Here is a 14,397-nt window from a genome sequence, read left to right as displayed (position 1 = left end):
AAGAATTCAAGATGCCCTGGGAGTCTGCAGTAGCCAGAAGGCTGCACAAGATTTATTCCTTACATTACACTGACATGTTGCCCCTGAGGTCAAGGGCTGCTCCTGGACACCTTCTTAAAGCCAGCCAGTGAAGGGACAATTCCCTTCACTTTGAGAAGGAGGTTCAAGACAAATATTTCTAATTCTGGCTTTGTAAAATCCATGTGGGCCACAACTTTCAGAATGAATTTTCTAGAAAACCGAAGCACACCCCATAAAGTAACCAAAATGTTCCCATTCATAATTTTTATGGAACTCACTCTAACAAGTGCCTCTTAAATTACCTGGAAAAAACAAAACCCCTCACCAACTACTGAGCCGCGCTGCACACTAGCCCCTGTGCTAAGCACTGTACTATAGCACTGTCACTACAGCACCTCACAGCCATCCTCTTGGCAAAAGGAAAACTGATACCAAGGAGGTCAAAAGACTTGGTGATACCGCCCAGCTGGTCAGGACACCTGGCACCACACTGTATCCTTGAAGATAACTAATTTTTTTTTTTTAATATTTCTGAGTCACTGGTGGTGTAGAAAAGCACAGTGGTTAAAAACAGTTTCTGGAATAAGACTGCCTGGATTCAGATCTGGGTTGGTTTTCACTACTCACCAGCTACGTGCCCTTGAGAAGTTGTTCAACCATTTTGTGACTCCATACCTCTTCTGGAAAATGGGAATAACAGAATGTACCTAAGAGGTAGTCTCATGAACGAATTGGATCAATCCATGAAAAATGGTAAGCCATGTAAAATGCCCAGAACTGTACCTAGTATATATAGTAAGCACTCAATAAACGTTAGCTCTTTTAAAAGCAAGTGCTCTAACAATGAAGTCCCAGGGATTGCCAAGATCCTCCCTCACAGCTGTCTGGGCCTACCTCAGTGAACTGGTAATGAGTTCACTCCCGCACATGCCTTTTCATGTGTGTGTCCCATGTGCCGAAGATAATATACACATGATGGTGCATTTGATTCTCAAAATAAAATGAAACCAAAATCCTGAAATGGAGTTACTATCCTTCCTTTATCAATAAAGAAAATGCTTAAATCATTTGCCCAAGGCTCTCAAACAGGACTTGAACTTGAACTTGTCTCAGAAGCCCAAGTTCTTTTATCCATACCATGTTATTTTGTGTTAAGTCTATTTTTCCTTTTGTCAGTGAATCCTTTGGTTATTGCTCAGGAACTATTTTTTCTAGAAGGGTCTTTAGAGTGTATTGCTCACAACACTCTGATTTTGCTTTGAAGAAATGGAAGCCCAGGAAGTTTACTACTGAGCTGCCCACACTCCTATAATGAGTATCCCTGCTGCAAGTGGCATACTGCCACTTTTTCCTCTTAGATTTTGGTGGCCTGCCTCTCAGAGGACCTCAGCTCTGCTCCTAATCTCTCAGAGAAACAAATGACCACTGTAAAAATCCAGAATGCAAAGCTAAAATGAGAGACCAAGGGCTTCCCCTAGCAGGCAACTTCATGAGCTTTAGCAGATGGGACTTTGTTTTATCAGGTTTAGCTGCTCCGGCCTTTCTGCTTTTTGGCTCACAGCAACATTCTGGAAACTCAGGGCTAGCAAACCAATCAGGTGTTAGTCCAGTCTACAATGCCCTGCGATTCTGAGGAAAACTGCCAAATAGGGCTTTACAAACAAAACCCAGAGCAGAGATGATTTCACCCTGCAGAAAAGAACAGGACAGGCTAGCACAAAGTTTAAACTTAATTTGCCAAAGGAAAGAAGCTTACAATTAAAGCAGCTATTCCTAGCACATTACAGTCTAAGGCCAACAACATACAAGTGTAACAACCAATGGCCCCATGTGGAGAGGCAATGCTGCGTTGCCATTACAATTAGTTCCCTTTTCATGAGAGAGTTGGATTCATAATTAAACTCTGTCCCTTCCTGCCTCCACTCTGCTGTGCACATATTTGACTGCTTCCTAAGGGAGGGGGTTAGAGGCCAGGAGACAACCCCAAGCCACAGGTCCACTGACCTCCCAGGGTCAACAGGCAAGGTGAAGCATGTTGGCGTGAGCTGTATAAGAGCTTCTCTGGGGAGAAGGTGATTTCATCTTTCCATGCAACACACTTCTCAAGTCACTTTACATGGTTGTTACTCCAGCCTCAGTGCCAGTACAGTCCCTCCCATGGAAAACTCCAGAACCTGTTCTGGGAAGAGCAGGTTGATGTAGACAAAAGTATGGTCAGGGCTCCTCTAAGATTTACTTGTTGGATCAAGTCAATTACTCTCTCAGGACCTGAGCTTCCAGAACAGGGAGATAGCAATGTCTAGCCATAGATTTCATTACTGAGGAGTTTAAACAGAAATATAAGTGAAAGCACTTGGTGAACATAAGGGTCCAAGTGACGTAGAAGGCAACTGATACTGTCTGCTAATCTAATTCTCAGTGACTCCTGCCCTTCTCAGGACAGAGTCCAGACTCTTGAGCAGGTCTGAAAGCCCATTACAACCTGCCCTTTAATTACCTTCAACTTCACCTCCCATTTCACTTGAGGCTTCAGCTAAACAGGATGTCTTGAGTTCCTCCAGAGGGCTGTGCTGTCTGGTGCACCTGCGGGAGGAGCCCTCCGTCCCCCCACACTCTCTCATTCTACCCAACTAAGTCCTCCTCCAGGTTCTGATTTTAGCTTAAATGCCATTTCCTCCTAGAAACTTTCCTCTACCTCACCTCCAAGCTTTCACAACCTTTTTTTTTTTTTTTTACCCCTTTGGAGCCCTCTTCATCATTGTGTTAAATTGCCTGGATACTTGTTACTCTTTCCCCTCTCAAAATTTTGTGGATGAAACAATGTTGCTGAATGAGTGAATTTAGAGAAAATGAAAAAGACTTAGTGTCTTACATTGGGAAATGACTATCAAAATCTCTGCAATTCCCACTCTGCACTTCACAAGCAACCTCGCCCCACCACTAGCCTCTCTTTTTAACTGGTAAGAAAGTAAAGATCATGAGAAGGAGCTAAAAGGTTTGACCAAAAGCATTCCATTAATCAAGGACTCTAGAGATGTGCTTGGACCCTATATCTCTATATCTCTGGTTCAATCCCTGAATTTTCTACAGATGTTGGCTATGTCCAGATTTTATACTATATGTATTTTCATAGCAAGAGAAGTAAAAGCAGATGAAATGTAAGAGAAAGGAGACTTGAATCCAAAACCTGCTGCTTAAGGTCTGGCTGTGTGTGACCTAGAGCCATTTCCATGTCTCCACGCCTCTGTCCCTTATCTGTCAAATAAGGGATGGAAGTTCAGTACCAGCAAACCTAAGCAGCAAAAAGCTTCTTATCTTTTTGGATTATTTTTCACCTACCTCACCATGTTTTATGTAAAGAAAATGAGATAAGTTGAAAATACTTTATGCATCTCTTCTCAAAGAAGTATTTTTCCAACTTCTCATGTGATTATATTTTTGGTGACATTCAGCTTTATTATTCAAACCAAAGCATTTTTTAGAAGAGGGAGGGGCAGAGGGAGAGGGTGAGAGAGAATCTTAAGCAGGGTCCTGGCTCAGTGTAGAATCTGAGATGGGGCTCAAGCTCATGACCCTGAGGTCACAACCTGAGCAGAAACCAGGAGCCAGACACTTAATCAACTGAGTCACCCTGGCGCCCTGAACCCAAGCATTTTTTTGAGCACAGGATTCAAATTCATTAAGCAATCTCTTTAGGACTACAAAACGTTTGATTACAAGATCAACACAGGCTTGGCTGGAATTAACTAGGGCTACTATTTCTTTCTTCTGACTTCATGACATCAAGACACTAGTGTTCACCTGCAGAAAGAACCCTTGCCCATAGTGGTTAACTGAAGAAATAAAGGACAAACCCTCTTTCTTTACACACACTACTTGATTTCATAGATTCATAGAATGCTGCAGCCAGAAGAGAGTATGAAAACCATCGAAGCCTGTATTTGCTTTTCACAATGAGAAAACAGGCCCAGTCTCACTCCTTGGGAAGTGCTTAAACAGGGCTGATTGCAAACACACACCAATTGTTTTTCACAGTATTACATATTTGGCAATAATAGATGATTTGAATAAAAATTGTGGTAAATCATATTCTAGATCACAATACAAATTTCAGATGTAATGGTATTTGTCAAAGCTGAAGGTTGAAGGGCAAAGATAGAGACACAACTGATATTATGTACGCATGTTTTAAAATTTGATTATGATGGAATTTTCTGGAAGTAAGAGATTTTGCCAGTCCCACCAATTTTTTCATGCTTCTGTAAGACTGGAAATTTTCAAAACAATAGTAAGTAGACAAAATGGGAAATGCACTCAAATTATTTTTTTTGTGGACAACAACCTCATCTGTCACTGTTTGTTACTGTTTGTGACTGAAACAAGCACCAAATTTTTACTAACTAGTTCTAAACAATGTAGACAGCAATGAAGTCAAAAGTCACTACTAATCCTCACACCCTTTTATTTATTTCTTTTCTTAAAGATTTTTAAGTAATCTCTCCCCAGTGTGGAGCTCAAACTTACAACCCCGAGATCAAGAGTTACACACTCCATCGGCTGAGCCAACCAGGTGCCCCAGTCCTCACACTCTCACAGGCAGAGGTTTCTAACTCCTTTCCCAATAGTTTCTCCAACTACTAAGAAAAGCAAAAGAGACTGAAGGAGTAGCCAAAGAAATGGACATGGGTGGAGGGTAGAATATTATTTTCATTCTTGGGTAACTTTTTTTTTTTTAAGATTTTATTTATTTATTTGACAGAGAGAGATCACAAGTAGGCAGAGAGGCAGGCAGAGAGAGATGGGGAAGCAGGCCCCCCACTAAGCAGAGAGCCCGACTCGAGGCTCAATCCCAGGACCCCAAGATCATGACCCAAGCTGAAGGCAGAGGCTCAACCCAATGAGCCACCCAGGCGCCCCTGTTATTTTCATTCTTTTCCCCTTCCCAATCCAACCCTTCTCCCCCAAAAAACTGATAAGGGTGAAGTATTAGTGGAGTCTGAACTGAGACAGTAGTCTGAATCATTCCAAAACTGAAAGAGTTAACTCTCAATAAAAAATTGTTTCCCATTCCATCTCAAGATTTTATTCAGAGACCTTTAGAAAAGAAAAAGTAAAAAATTCCTTGTTGAAAACCATAAAGTTACCCCATCCAAATTCACAGGCAACATACAAATTACAGTAGGGTTAGTCACTGACTGCTCACAATACAAACCCTTTTATTTATTTTTTTGTGATGGAGCTTGTGTATTTTTGTGTATGAGATTGGAATATTTGGTAATACCTATTCCAGAAAAATTTTGCATAGGGCCATAAGAAACAGACTCTTACAATTCAACTTTTAAATAGATCACCCGATATTTCATGTCAAAACATGACTGGGTATTTTAGAGAGTGTCCCTCTACTTCGTATATCAGGAAAACATTGATAAGTTATTAAAATAATCACTGCCAAGGGGCGCCTGGGTGGCTCAGTGGGTTAAGCCGCTGCCTTCGGCTCAGGTCATGATCCCAGGGTCCTGGGATCGAGTCCCACATCGGGCTCTCTGCTCAGCGGGGAGCCTGCTTCCCTCTCTCTCTGCCTGCCTCTCCATCTACTTGTGATTTCTCTCTGTCAAATAAATAAATAAAATCTTAAAAAAATAAAATAAAATAAAATAAAATAATCACTGCCAAGTTCTTTGCCAAAATATGCAAAATCACAACATGATGTGGGGAAGTCGTGCCAGTCCTAGCTCTGCCAGAAGAAAGCTATGCAACACGACATATTGCTTAATTGCTTTGCAGTTGGTTTTCCTCAATCGTGATGAGGTGGGATTCCATCCCTAACCGGACTTTTGCAAACAAGCGCTTTAAAGTCCTGCAATGCTGTCACTGGGTGCAACTAGAGCTGTCCTAGCCTCTCTCTTAGGGACAGCAAGCCTAAATTTGATGAACATGAGGACATAGAGAGCTTTAGCATTTTCTCCCGGGAATTGAGAATTAACATTCAGGGCTGAGGAAGAAAGCCTAAATTTGATGAACGTGAGGACATAGAGAGCTTTAGCACTTTCTCCCAGGAATTGAGAATTAACATTCAGGGCTGAGGAAGATGAGAGCTACTTGGAAAATGTCCAATGGTTCAGCAAAAGGTAAATACCAAAGCACCCAATCACACTGATGCAGAATGCTATAGGTACGACAACGAGAAAAGAGATATTTCATCACTGCCAAGTAACGGGTCTGCTGCAGAGAACAGTTTCCAATTGCCCCACCACTTTATGTGGCTTCTCAAAGGAAGTCCCAAGTAACTTAGTAACTTTAAAGGGAAAAAAAGAAAAAAAAAAAAAGCGGACATTTTTTCCTCTAAAGACAATCAGGTACCTACTTTCTTTAAGGTTCCTATTAATTCAACACAAAATAAGAAAAATCCCCAAACACAAAATGAACAGAGGATAAGGACACATCTCCAGATACAACACATCTAATTATCATCCACGGACAGTATTTTTAATACTGAAATTTAGCCCTCACATGATGGACAGCAAAATCTATTCCCTTGCAAGAAGAGATGGCCGATGTGTAGGGCAAAGCCACCCGCCCTCTCCCGCCCTTTCCCTCCCTCAGCAACGCAGAGGTCAGGGACCCGTCAGCCCCTGGTCTCCCCCGGGGTCTCCCAAGCTCGGTGGTCTACACCACACAGCGCAGAGGGTGGCCGCCACCACTCCTGCCCATGCTCACATTCATGCTGAAGTCTGTTTCATCCCAGCTTTGCATATTTCTCAACATACTCTGCCCAATATTGAAATACTGAAATGGGTCTTCAAAGAAAGCCACTTCATGACAGTAAAGCCCTTCATCTAAGCCATAAAGTGGTCATTTTTTTCTACCTTATGTAATTTTAGAATGGTAATAAGAGCAGAAAACATAACTGGAAACATTCATTTTACTCTAGACCCTGTGCCATTCTAGTGAGATACACAAGAAGTTCTATACAATAAATGTTTATATTCATCTCTTTAAAAACAGAATTTGGCTTTATTCAACCCAAATGCCCAGCCCAGTTCCAATCCACTCACTACCCTGTCACTCAAACAAGCACTGGGCAGAATACAGACACAAACAGAGCTCCATCTGCTAATTAAAACTGGGCATGAAACTGTTAACAGGCATCTGTTGCATTGTTTGAAGCTAATGGGCAGAGACAAAGCTGAAATGGCTCTTCTAAAGCAAACCCAGTGATTTCACTCATTTTCTATTTGGTATTTATGTCAGTGGGGGATTGGAAGCCGGGTGTCAAACAGCTTATTATGAAGACTGAAAGATAAGTGATATCTTACCTATTCTAAAACATCCCTTTAAAACAGATAATAGAAAGATATATAACACTTTATACTGGGGAAAATACCATTCTTGTGGTAAGAATTCCAATTAAGCATTCTGATTGTATCTCAGACATAATCTAATTATAATACTATGAAAGAGAATAATAACCAAAATTCAAGCAATACTTTATAGCTCATATAGGGCTTTCACAATTTATCCACCAAGGCATTCATTCATCCAGCTGATGAAAAAAAAAAAGTCATTTAACATGGGCCTTGGAGACTTAAAAGGTAAATAAGGCTTGATTTCTGCCCTAGGGAATTCACAGCAACCCTGAAAAGTTGGTATAATATTAGACTCTATTAGAGATGAAGGAACTAAGGCTCTAGAAGGACAAGTGACTCACCAAGGCCAGAAAACTAGGAATGGCAGATGCCAGGACGTAAACTGACTGCAGACCCACTACTCCCCTTAATTCACCATGCTCTCTCCCTAACACCAGACGTGAAACAGTCCACTTCAATAGCTACTTACATTTCAGAAGCTCCCTATTATGTTAGGCTCCGCAGTATTAACCGCCACCTGAAATCTACTTCCCCATCCCCACTCCAAGCCTCTCCTCATTCTGCATGAAATCTCTTTCCTGCAGAATCCTCCCACTTCTAATACACACAAGAGAGCTGGTCCCCAGAATGGCTCCACGTGCGGGCAGGCAGGCAGGCCTCAACAAGACCCAGCCTCAGGCCGTGCCAGCAGCTCCCCAGAGGTCTTCTGCTTCTGGTTCCATGGTTCTTTTCAAATGCAGTTATCGGATTTAACTCAAAAATCAACTGCTAATTTTTTTCTGGTCTTCAAAGGCTAGGCTTATTTCCCTTGAAGACAATATCCAAACCTATTTCCCCACAGCTTTCTCAGTGGGTCCAAAACAAAGCTTCCCCCTGATTTGCTGCCAGGCAGAACAGCTGGCAAAACTCTTTTTTGTAAAGTACGCTTAGTCTTAAAACATATCCATATTGTGTCCAAGACTCAGTTTCCCCACACCCACTCTTTATTTGCTGAATGGCTTTTCTCCCTCACTAGAACAGGAATTGAGGAGGTTAGGTTTAACCCTTTATTATCAAACATTAAGCTCTACTTTTTCTGAAACAGTATTGTCAGGAAAGCTACGGCTTGGATGGAAAATCTCCTGACAGCTTCGAGAGAACACAATGACATTAAAACTAGGCTTTATGTACAAAATGTTCAATTTGAAGTTGCATGTTCCTTGCATATTTCTGTGTGAAAGGCTGAAACCAAGGAAAACAAGTATGAAAATTAAAATCCACTTACTCTACATATTTGGCTGATGCTTAGTCAAATGTTGATGACATTTTGGATAAAAATGTAAATATGACAAAGTTTGTTTTTCAGTCAGTAATTCTTGATAACAGCCTTGAATTGTTACCCACCCAAAAAAGTTTTTTAATTTTAGGTTAGGGTCGACAAACTTTTTCTGTAAAGGAACAGTGAGTACATATTTTTAAGCTCTGTAGGACACATAAGGTCTCTGTTGCATAGTCCTTGTTTTACATTTTAATAACCACTTAGAAATGTTAGCAAGCATTCTTCGCTTGTCAATGGGCACAAAAACTACAGGCCACATTTGGCCCCAGGGCCATTCTTTGCCAACCCCTGATTTTAGGAAAAGTGAATCCAAGAAAAAAATGCAACGTTACAGAATAAAATATCTAAAAGTGCTCTGATGAGACCAGGCGGCAACAATTAACCAGCATACTGCTATTAACATGATTTCATTAGCTATTTTGCACGTGGAAGGAATTTTAATGACAGGATGCACTTTGATCTCCCAACCTGTAACTAGGGACACAAAAGAAACAGGCAAAAGAGGGCTATCATATGCAGAGTTATCCTAGGAGAAATCCTCACAGAAAAGTGTAAGTGCAAAACCTAATTCCTCCCCGGGGAAAGGTGGCAACTTGGATTTATGGAGACGATCAGACTGACAGACTGATCAGAAATAGCAGCAGTGAGAAGTCACGCAGACTTGAATTAGGGGCTTCATGGGAAGTTCTGCTACAACCAGCTGTGTGATCTTGACACTGTCAATTCAACCTTAGCTTTCCTACTTACAAAAGTGGGGCAGGGCTAGAAAGTTGATAATCTCCAACTCTTCTACTGTCAAACTACGACCATACTAAATAATGAAACCACTCAGGAAATACCCTGACAGGAAGAGGGGGGAGGGGTGGGGAAAGACAGCAAAGGAATGACGCTCACACTGTCCAGTTAAAGGACAGGGCTGGGTTTTCTCTTCTGTTCTAGCAGCACCTTGCACAGTACAGGCCATTCCAAGGTGTCTGTATGGCCTCCTATCAACAGTAAACTGTTCCCACGTCCCACAGGAAATATAACGCACAGGTGACTGTATTACTGTTTCCTAGTTGTCTTAACATCACATCTGACAGACATTTAAAACATTAATTATGATTATGCAGGAGGCTTGGGGGAGCTCATCAATAAACTTTTTCAGGGGCGCCTTGGTGGTTCAGTCGATTGAGCTTCTGCCTTAGGCTCAGATCATAATCCCAGGACCCTGGGGTCCAGTCCTCCATCAGTCTCCCTGCTCAGTGGGGAGTCAGCTTCTCCCTCTCCCTCTATCCTCTATCTATCTTCTCCCTCTCCCTCTATCCCTCCCACCACTATCCCCCCACACCCACCCCACTGGTGTTCTCTCTCACTCTGCTGTCTCTCTCTCTCTCAAATAGATAAATAAATCTTAACAGAAAGAAAGAAACAGAAAAACTTCTTTCAGTTCTCAAACCTCTGAACTGGAAGGCTGGTTGGTCATAGGCACTGGGCCTGTAATTTCTTTCTTTTTTTTTTTTTTTTTAATTATTTTTGTTTTGGAAACATGTATTTTTCATGTTAAGAGGTTATGTATTTTTTTTTAAGATTTTATTTATTTATTTGACAGACAGAGATTACAAATAGGCAGAGAGGCAGGCAGAGAGGGAGAAGAGGAAGCAGGCTCCCCGCTGAGCAGAGAGCCAGATGTGGGGCTAAATCCCAGGACTCTTAGATCATGACCTGAGCCGAAGGCAGAGGCTTTAACCCACTGAGCCACCCAGGCACCCCTGGGCCTATAATTTCAAATGGATATACCCTCCCTACTCAGTAGTTAACGAGTATTATCCTACTGATAAACTGAAAGATTCGCAAAGGGTCAGGTGGAAGACAATGCACCTTCCACCGACCCCAAAAGCAGAAAGGAAATGAGGAGAGCTGGGATCTCAGAGAAGGTAGCAGAACCTTAAAGAAGTGAGAAGAAAGTACTTGTGAGAGAGCCATTATCTGTAATCAAAATGACTGTCTCCTTCCTTTCATGATGGCCTAACCACTATCAAAGACCATCTAAAGCCGGCAAATGCCTTTTAAACAATGACTTGAACTTTGACAAAGCAGTATCAAAACTAAACACGTATCTGCATGGGAAGACACAAGCACACATGCATATCTACCAAATCACACACACACAAACCTCAGGTATTAAGAAATGAGTTTTTCCTGTGATGTTGACCTTATCAAGTTTAGTCAGCAAGGCTGTGGCAGACCCTGTCAAAAATCCAGTCAGAAAAGCCCAGAACTTATACACCTAGGTATCTCAAAAAATAATTATGACTGGGACTCTTAAGTCCCAACTCTTACCTCAACAATTTCAGATGACCAGTGGATGGGGGAGAGGGGGGCAGGGAGTGGATATTGCTGCTAAAGATGTGGACACTCCATGCCTACGTGTGCGGTTAGTGAAGAATGTGTAGAACTTTGTTCATGAGCATGTTGTTAATATTCACCTTCTTTTCCCAGCTTAATTTCAAATGCAAAGCATTAGGTTTCAGGTAAAAAAAATTTTCTGCTGTTTGAAGGCAGTGTGATACCACTTCCTGTCAGGCTCTGTGGCTCCTTTCCCCTCTGAGGGCTCTTTCCCCTCCTCCATGTCAACTGAAAATGCAGCTCATAGCCTCTTTTAACCACATCCACCTCACAGAAAATATGAAGACCAAGATCACATTTGAGACTCATTCCGACTAATGTCTGCCTTCTGTTCAACACAGTTTCAGGACACTGGTTTTCCTGCCTTCATAGCTGCAACCCTTTACAGAACCAATTTCAGTTAAAAAAAAATCCACACAAAAAAGATTCTAAGCCAACTGCAAGAAAAGTATTTTTTTTTTTTAAAGATTTTATTTATTTATTTGACAGAGAGAGATCACAAGTAGGCAGAGAGGCAGGCAGGGGGTGGCGGGGGCGGGGGGGGGCGGGGGGGGGCGGAGCAGGCCCCCCACTGAGCAGCGAGCCTGATGTGGGACTCGATCTCATAACTCTGGGACCATGACCTGAGCCAAAGGTAGAGGCCCGACCCACTGAGCCACCCAGGCGCCCCAAGAAAAGTAATAGTTAAAAGCTACTATCACAAAAGGAAGCAGATACCCTTACAGGAAATATGGGACAAAAATTAAGGCAAAAGGGGTGGGGGCTAATAAAGCTATGTTAAATGACTGAAAGTCAACCAAGGAGCTTAAGAGAAACCGCATCATTGAGACTCACTCACTTTTGACACAGGAGAATGCTTCTGGGAGGATCCCACACAGAGAGAAATGACAAAAGGCTACCCACTCAACTTGTTAGAAATTGTCCTTTGCCATCTGGACTGCACTATGCATTCAACAATGTAAAAGGTTTATTCGGGGTTTTGAAATTAGTACCAGCATCCAAAACTAACGTCCTTTAGTTGCTGTGACAGCTCCCACCAAATCTCTTAGGAATATACTTGAGACATGACATTTAAAATCTGCTTCCTCAGAAAAGAAAAAGTCCCACTCAAGAATGACTGCCAAGAACTTGCAACTCAAACTTCCCTAAGCCCAGACAGCATAACACCGGGGAGGTTTCAGAGCACTCAGTCTGTAAGAAAGAGGCCAGAACAAACAAACCAACCATAGACTTTCCTAGTTCTCAATTTTAAGAGCGCTCCATACCTAAATATTCTTTTTTTTAAATGGTAAATTATCCTTAAGACACACAGTCTTCAAATACAATTGTTACCAAGGCACCATAATAATCCCAAAAATTCACAGTGAAATATGCTATAAGAACCATGTGAAAGGTGCTTAAGTGAGCTACTATTAGAAACTACAAACAACACCCAGACAACTGAAAGATAAGATTCTTAAGGTATTTAATTAACTGCAGCTATTTAACAAAGAAAATGATGTTAAGGTCACTTGCATAGGCAGTTTAAAACCAGCCTTGATTTGCTCTTCAGTTTATGGTAAGTTACTTATCTCCTTACCTGAACACAAAGTCAGCCAGGACAAAAGTAGAAAAGCCAGCTCCCCGCCAAGATCAGGTAAAACGATTAATCAATTCAAAGTAATTGGGGGTACACTGTTGTGTTGTGATTCATTCAGCAAGTAATAATTAAAACCAAGGCAAAACGCATAGGGAGTCAGGCAGAATGTAAGATCAATTCCTCCGCTGAGAAGTTATTAAACATTCAAGCCCAAGAATTTACAAAGTTGAGAAGTGTTGCTTCTCAGGAGATGGTAGTAAAGGAGTGAACCGTATTTTCCTGATCACACCATTCCCAAGAGTCGCCAATTCTCCTAACACCGGTTAATGCTCACAGAACACTTCACACTCTGTAGGCATTATTCCACCATTAGTCACGTTTTGATCTTTTTCCTGCACTTGAGCCAAAGGAAAGGGAGAGAGAAAATGGTAACCAGGGTTCCCAGGTACTGGAGAAAGTCCCGTGCCCCACGTTTTCCACGTCCTCTCCCTTTCCCATTTTCTGTGTCTTCTCTGCTTAACCTCTGGACTGTATATTATTCTGCTTCTCCTTTTCCTTTCTATCTCACACCCAGCTTTCCTTTAGTTTCTCCACCACCTGTCCTCGCTCTGACCTCTGATCCTCTGAACTCTTCTCCGAATCCTGCAATATTTGTTCTGCACCCCCTCCATGACAAGAGATCCAGACCTCTTGTGGCCAGTGCCCCTCATCCCTCACCTCCAGATAGCTCATTCCTCTGAATTCCCTTCCGATTGTTGGGTTCTCGCCTCTTGTCCCTTGTGTCCTCTGTTCTTTTACTTCACGTCCCTCCCATTCCTCCCGAAGCTTCATTTCCCCCTTCGCATTTCCTTCCTCTTTCCTGTCTTTTAATCCATTTCACACCCACTATCCCCTTCTCTTTCTCTATGTGATTTCGTGTCTCCCGCCCCCCACTTTGTCCCGCTAAGACCCTTCCCTGTCACTCCCCCAACCCTCTCACTTCCCCCAATACCCCTAGTCCTTGTTGCTCTGGTTCCCCTTCCCCTTTCTTTGCCCCCAAGTTCCCTCTTTAACCCCCCCCCCCCCCCCCTCACGTCCCCGCCCGCCCCTCTCCCTCACTCCTTCACTCTCTCCTACTGCCCTAGCCACCCTGCCGTCCCCGGGGTCCCCTCCCTGGGGCTCCCAAGCTCTCCTCCGGCCCTCTCCCCGGCCCGCTTGCACCCGCCCCCCATGTCTCTCACTCCTCGTCCCCAGCCGCGGCCCCTCCCTCACCGATGGTGGAGATGAAGGTGGTGTTGAAGGCGTCCTCGGAGAAGCGGAATAGGAGGCAAGTCTTGCCTACCCCCGAGTCGCCGATCAGCAGCAGCTTGAACAGATAATCGTACGTCTTCGCCATCTTCTCGCTCCGGCCCTCTGACCCGGGAGCGAGAGAAGCGGCGGAGAGAGGCGGGGAGGGGGCCGCGGACGAGGGGGCGTGTCCGCCTCGCCACCGCCGCTCGCCCCGCCCTGCGACCCGCCCCTTCCCTTGAAGAAGGCCTGCGCGCCCCGCCCCGCGCGGCCAATCGGCTGGGGCTTCGTCATCATCGCCCGCGTCCCCGGGTTAGATGGGACTTGTAGTTCCTTGGAGGAGCCTCGGGCGTGCCCGGCACCGGCTGTCCGAGCAACCCCAGGGGATAAAAGAAGATCCGCTGGGTGCTGGGGGAGTGGGTGATTAGACGTTTCCACCCCGGCCGGGAAGGAAGGCT

The 14,397-nt window shown here is 43.4% G+C and overlaps 1 protein-coding gene across 1 annotated transcript in view; it reads right to left on the bottom strand.

Moving 5' to 3' along the window:
* The window catches only part of RAB8B (RAB8B, member RAS oncogene family), a 61,280-nt gene extending 47,100 nt beyond the window's left edge, over positions 1–14,180 (bottom strand). The window contains exon 1 of the mRNA XM_059372209.1: positions 13,925–14,180. Within this exon, the coding sequence (XP_059228192.1) occupies positions 13,925–14,048 (124 nt within the window). The 5' untranslated portion in view covers positions 14,049–14,180. The remainder of the gene's footprint in view (positions 1–13,924) is intronic.
* Between the last annotated feature and the right edge of the window lie 217 nt (positions 14,181–14,397).

Source organism: Mustela nigripes, chromosome 13 (genome assembly GCF_022355385.1).
Source record: "Mustela nigripes isolate SB6536 chromosome 13, MUSNIG.SB6536, whole genome shotgun sequence".
Lineage (NCBI taxonomy): Eukaryota > Metazoa > Chordata > Mammalia > Carnivora > Mustelidae > Mustela > Mustela nigripes.
This window is presented reverse-complemented; position numbering and strand designations above follow the sequence as displayed.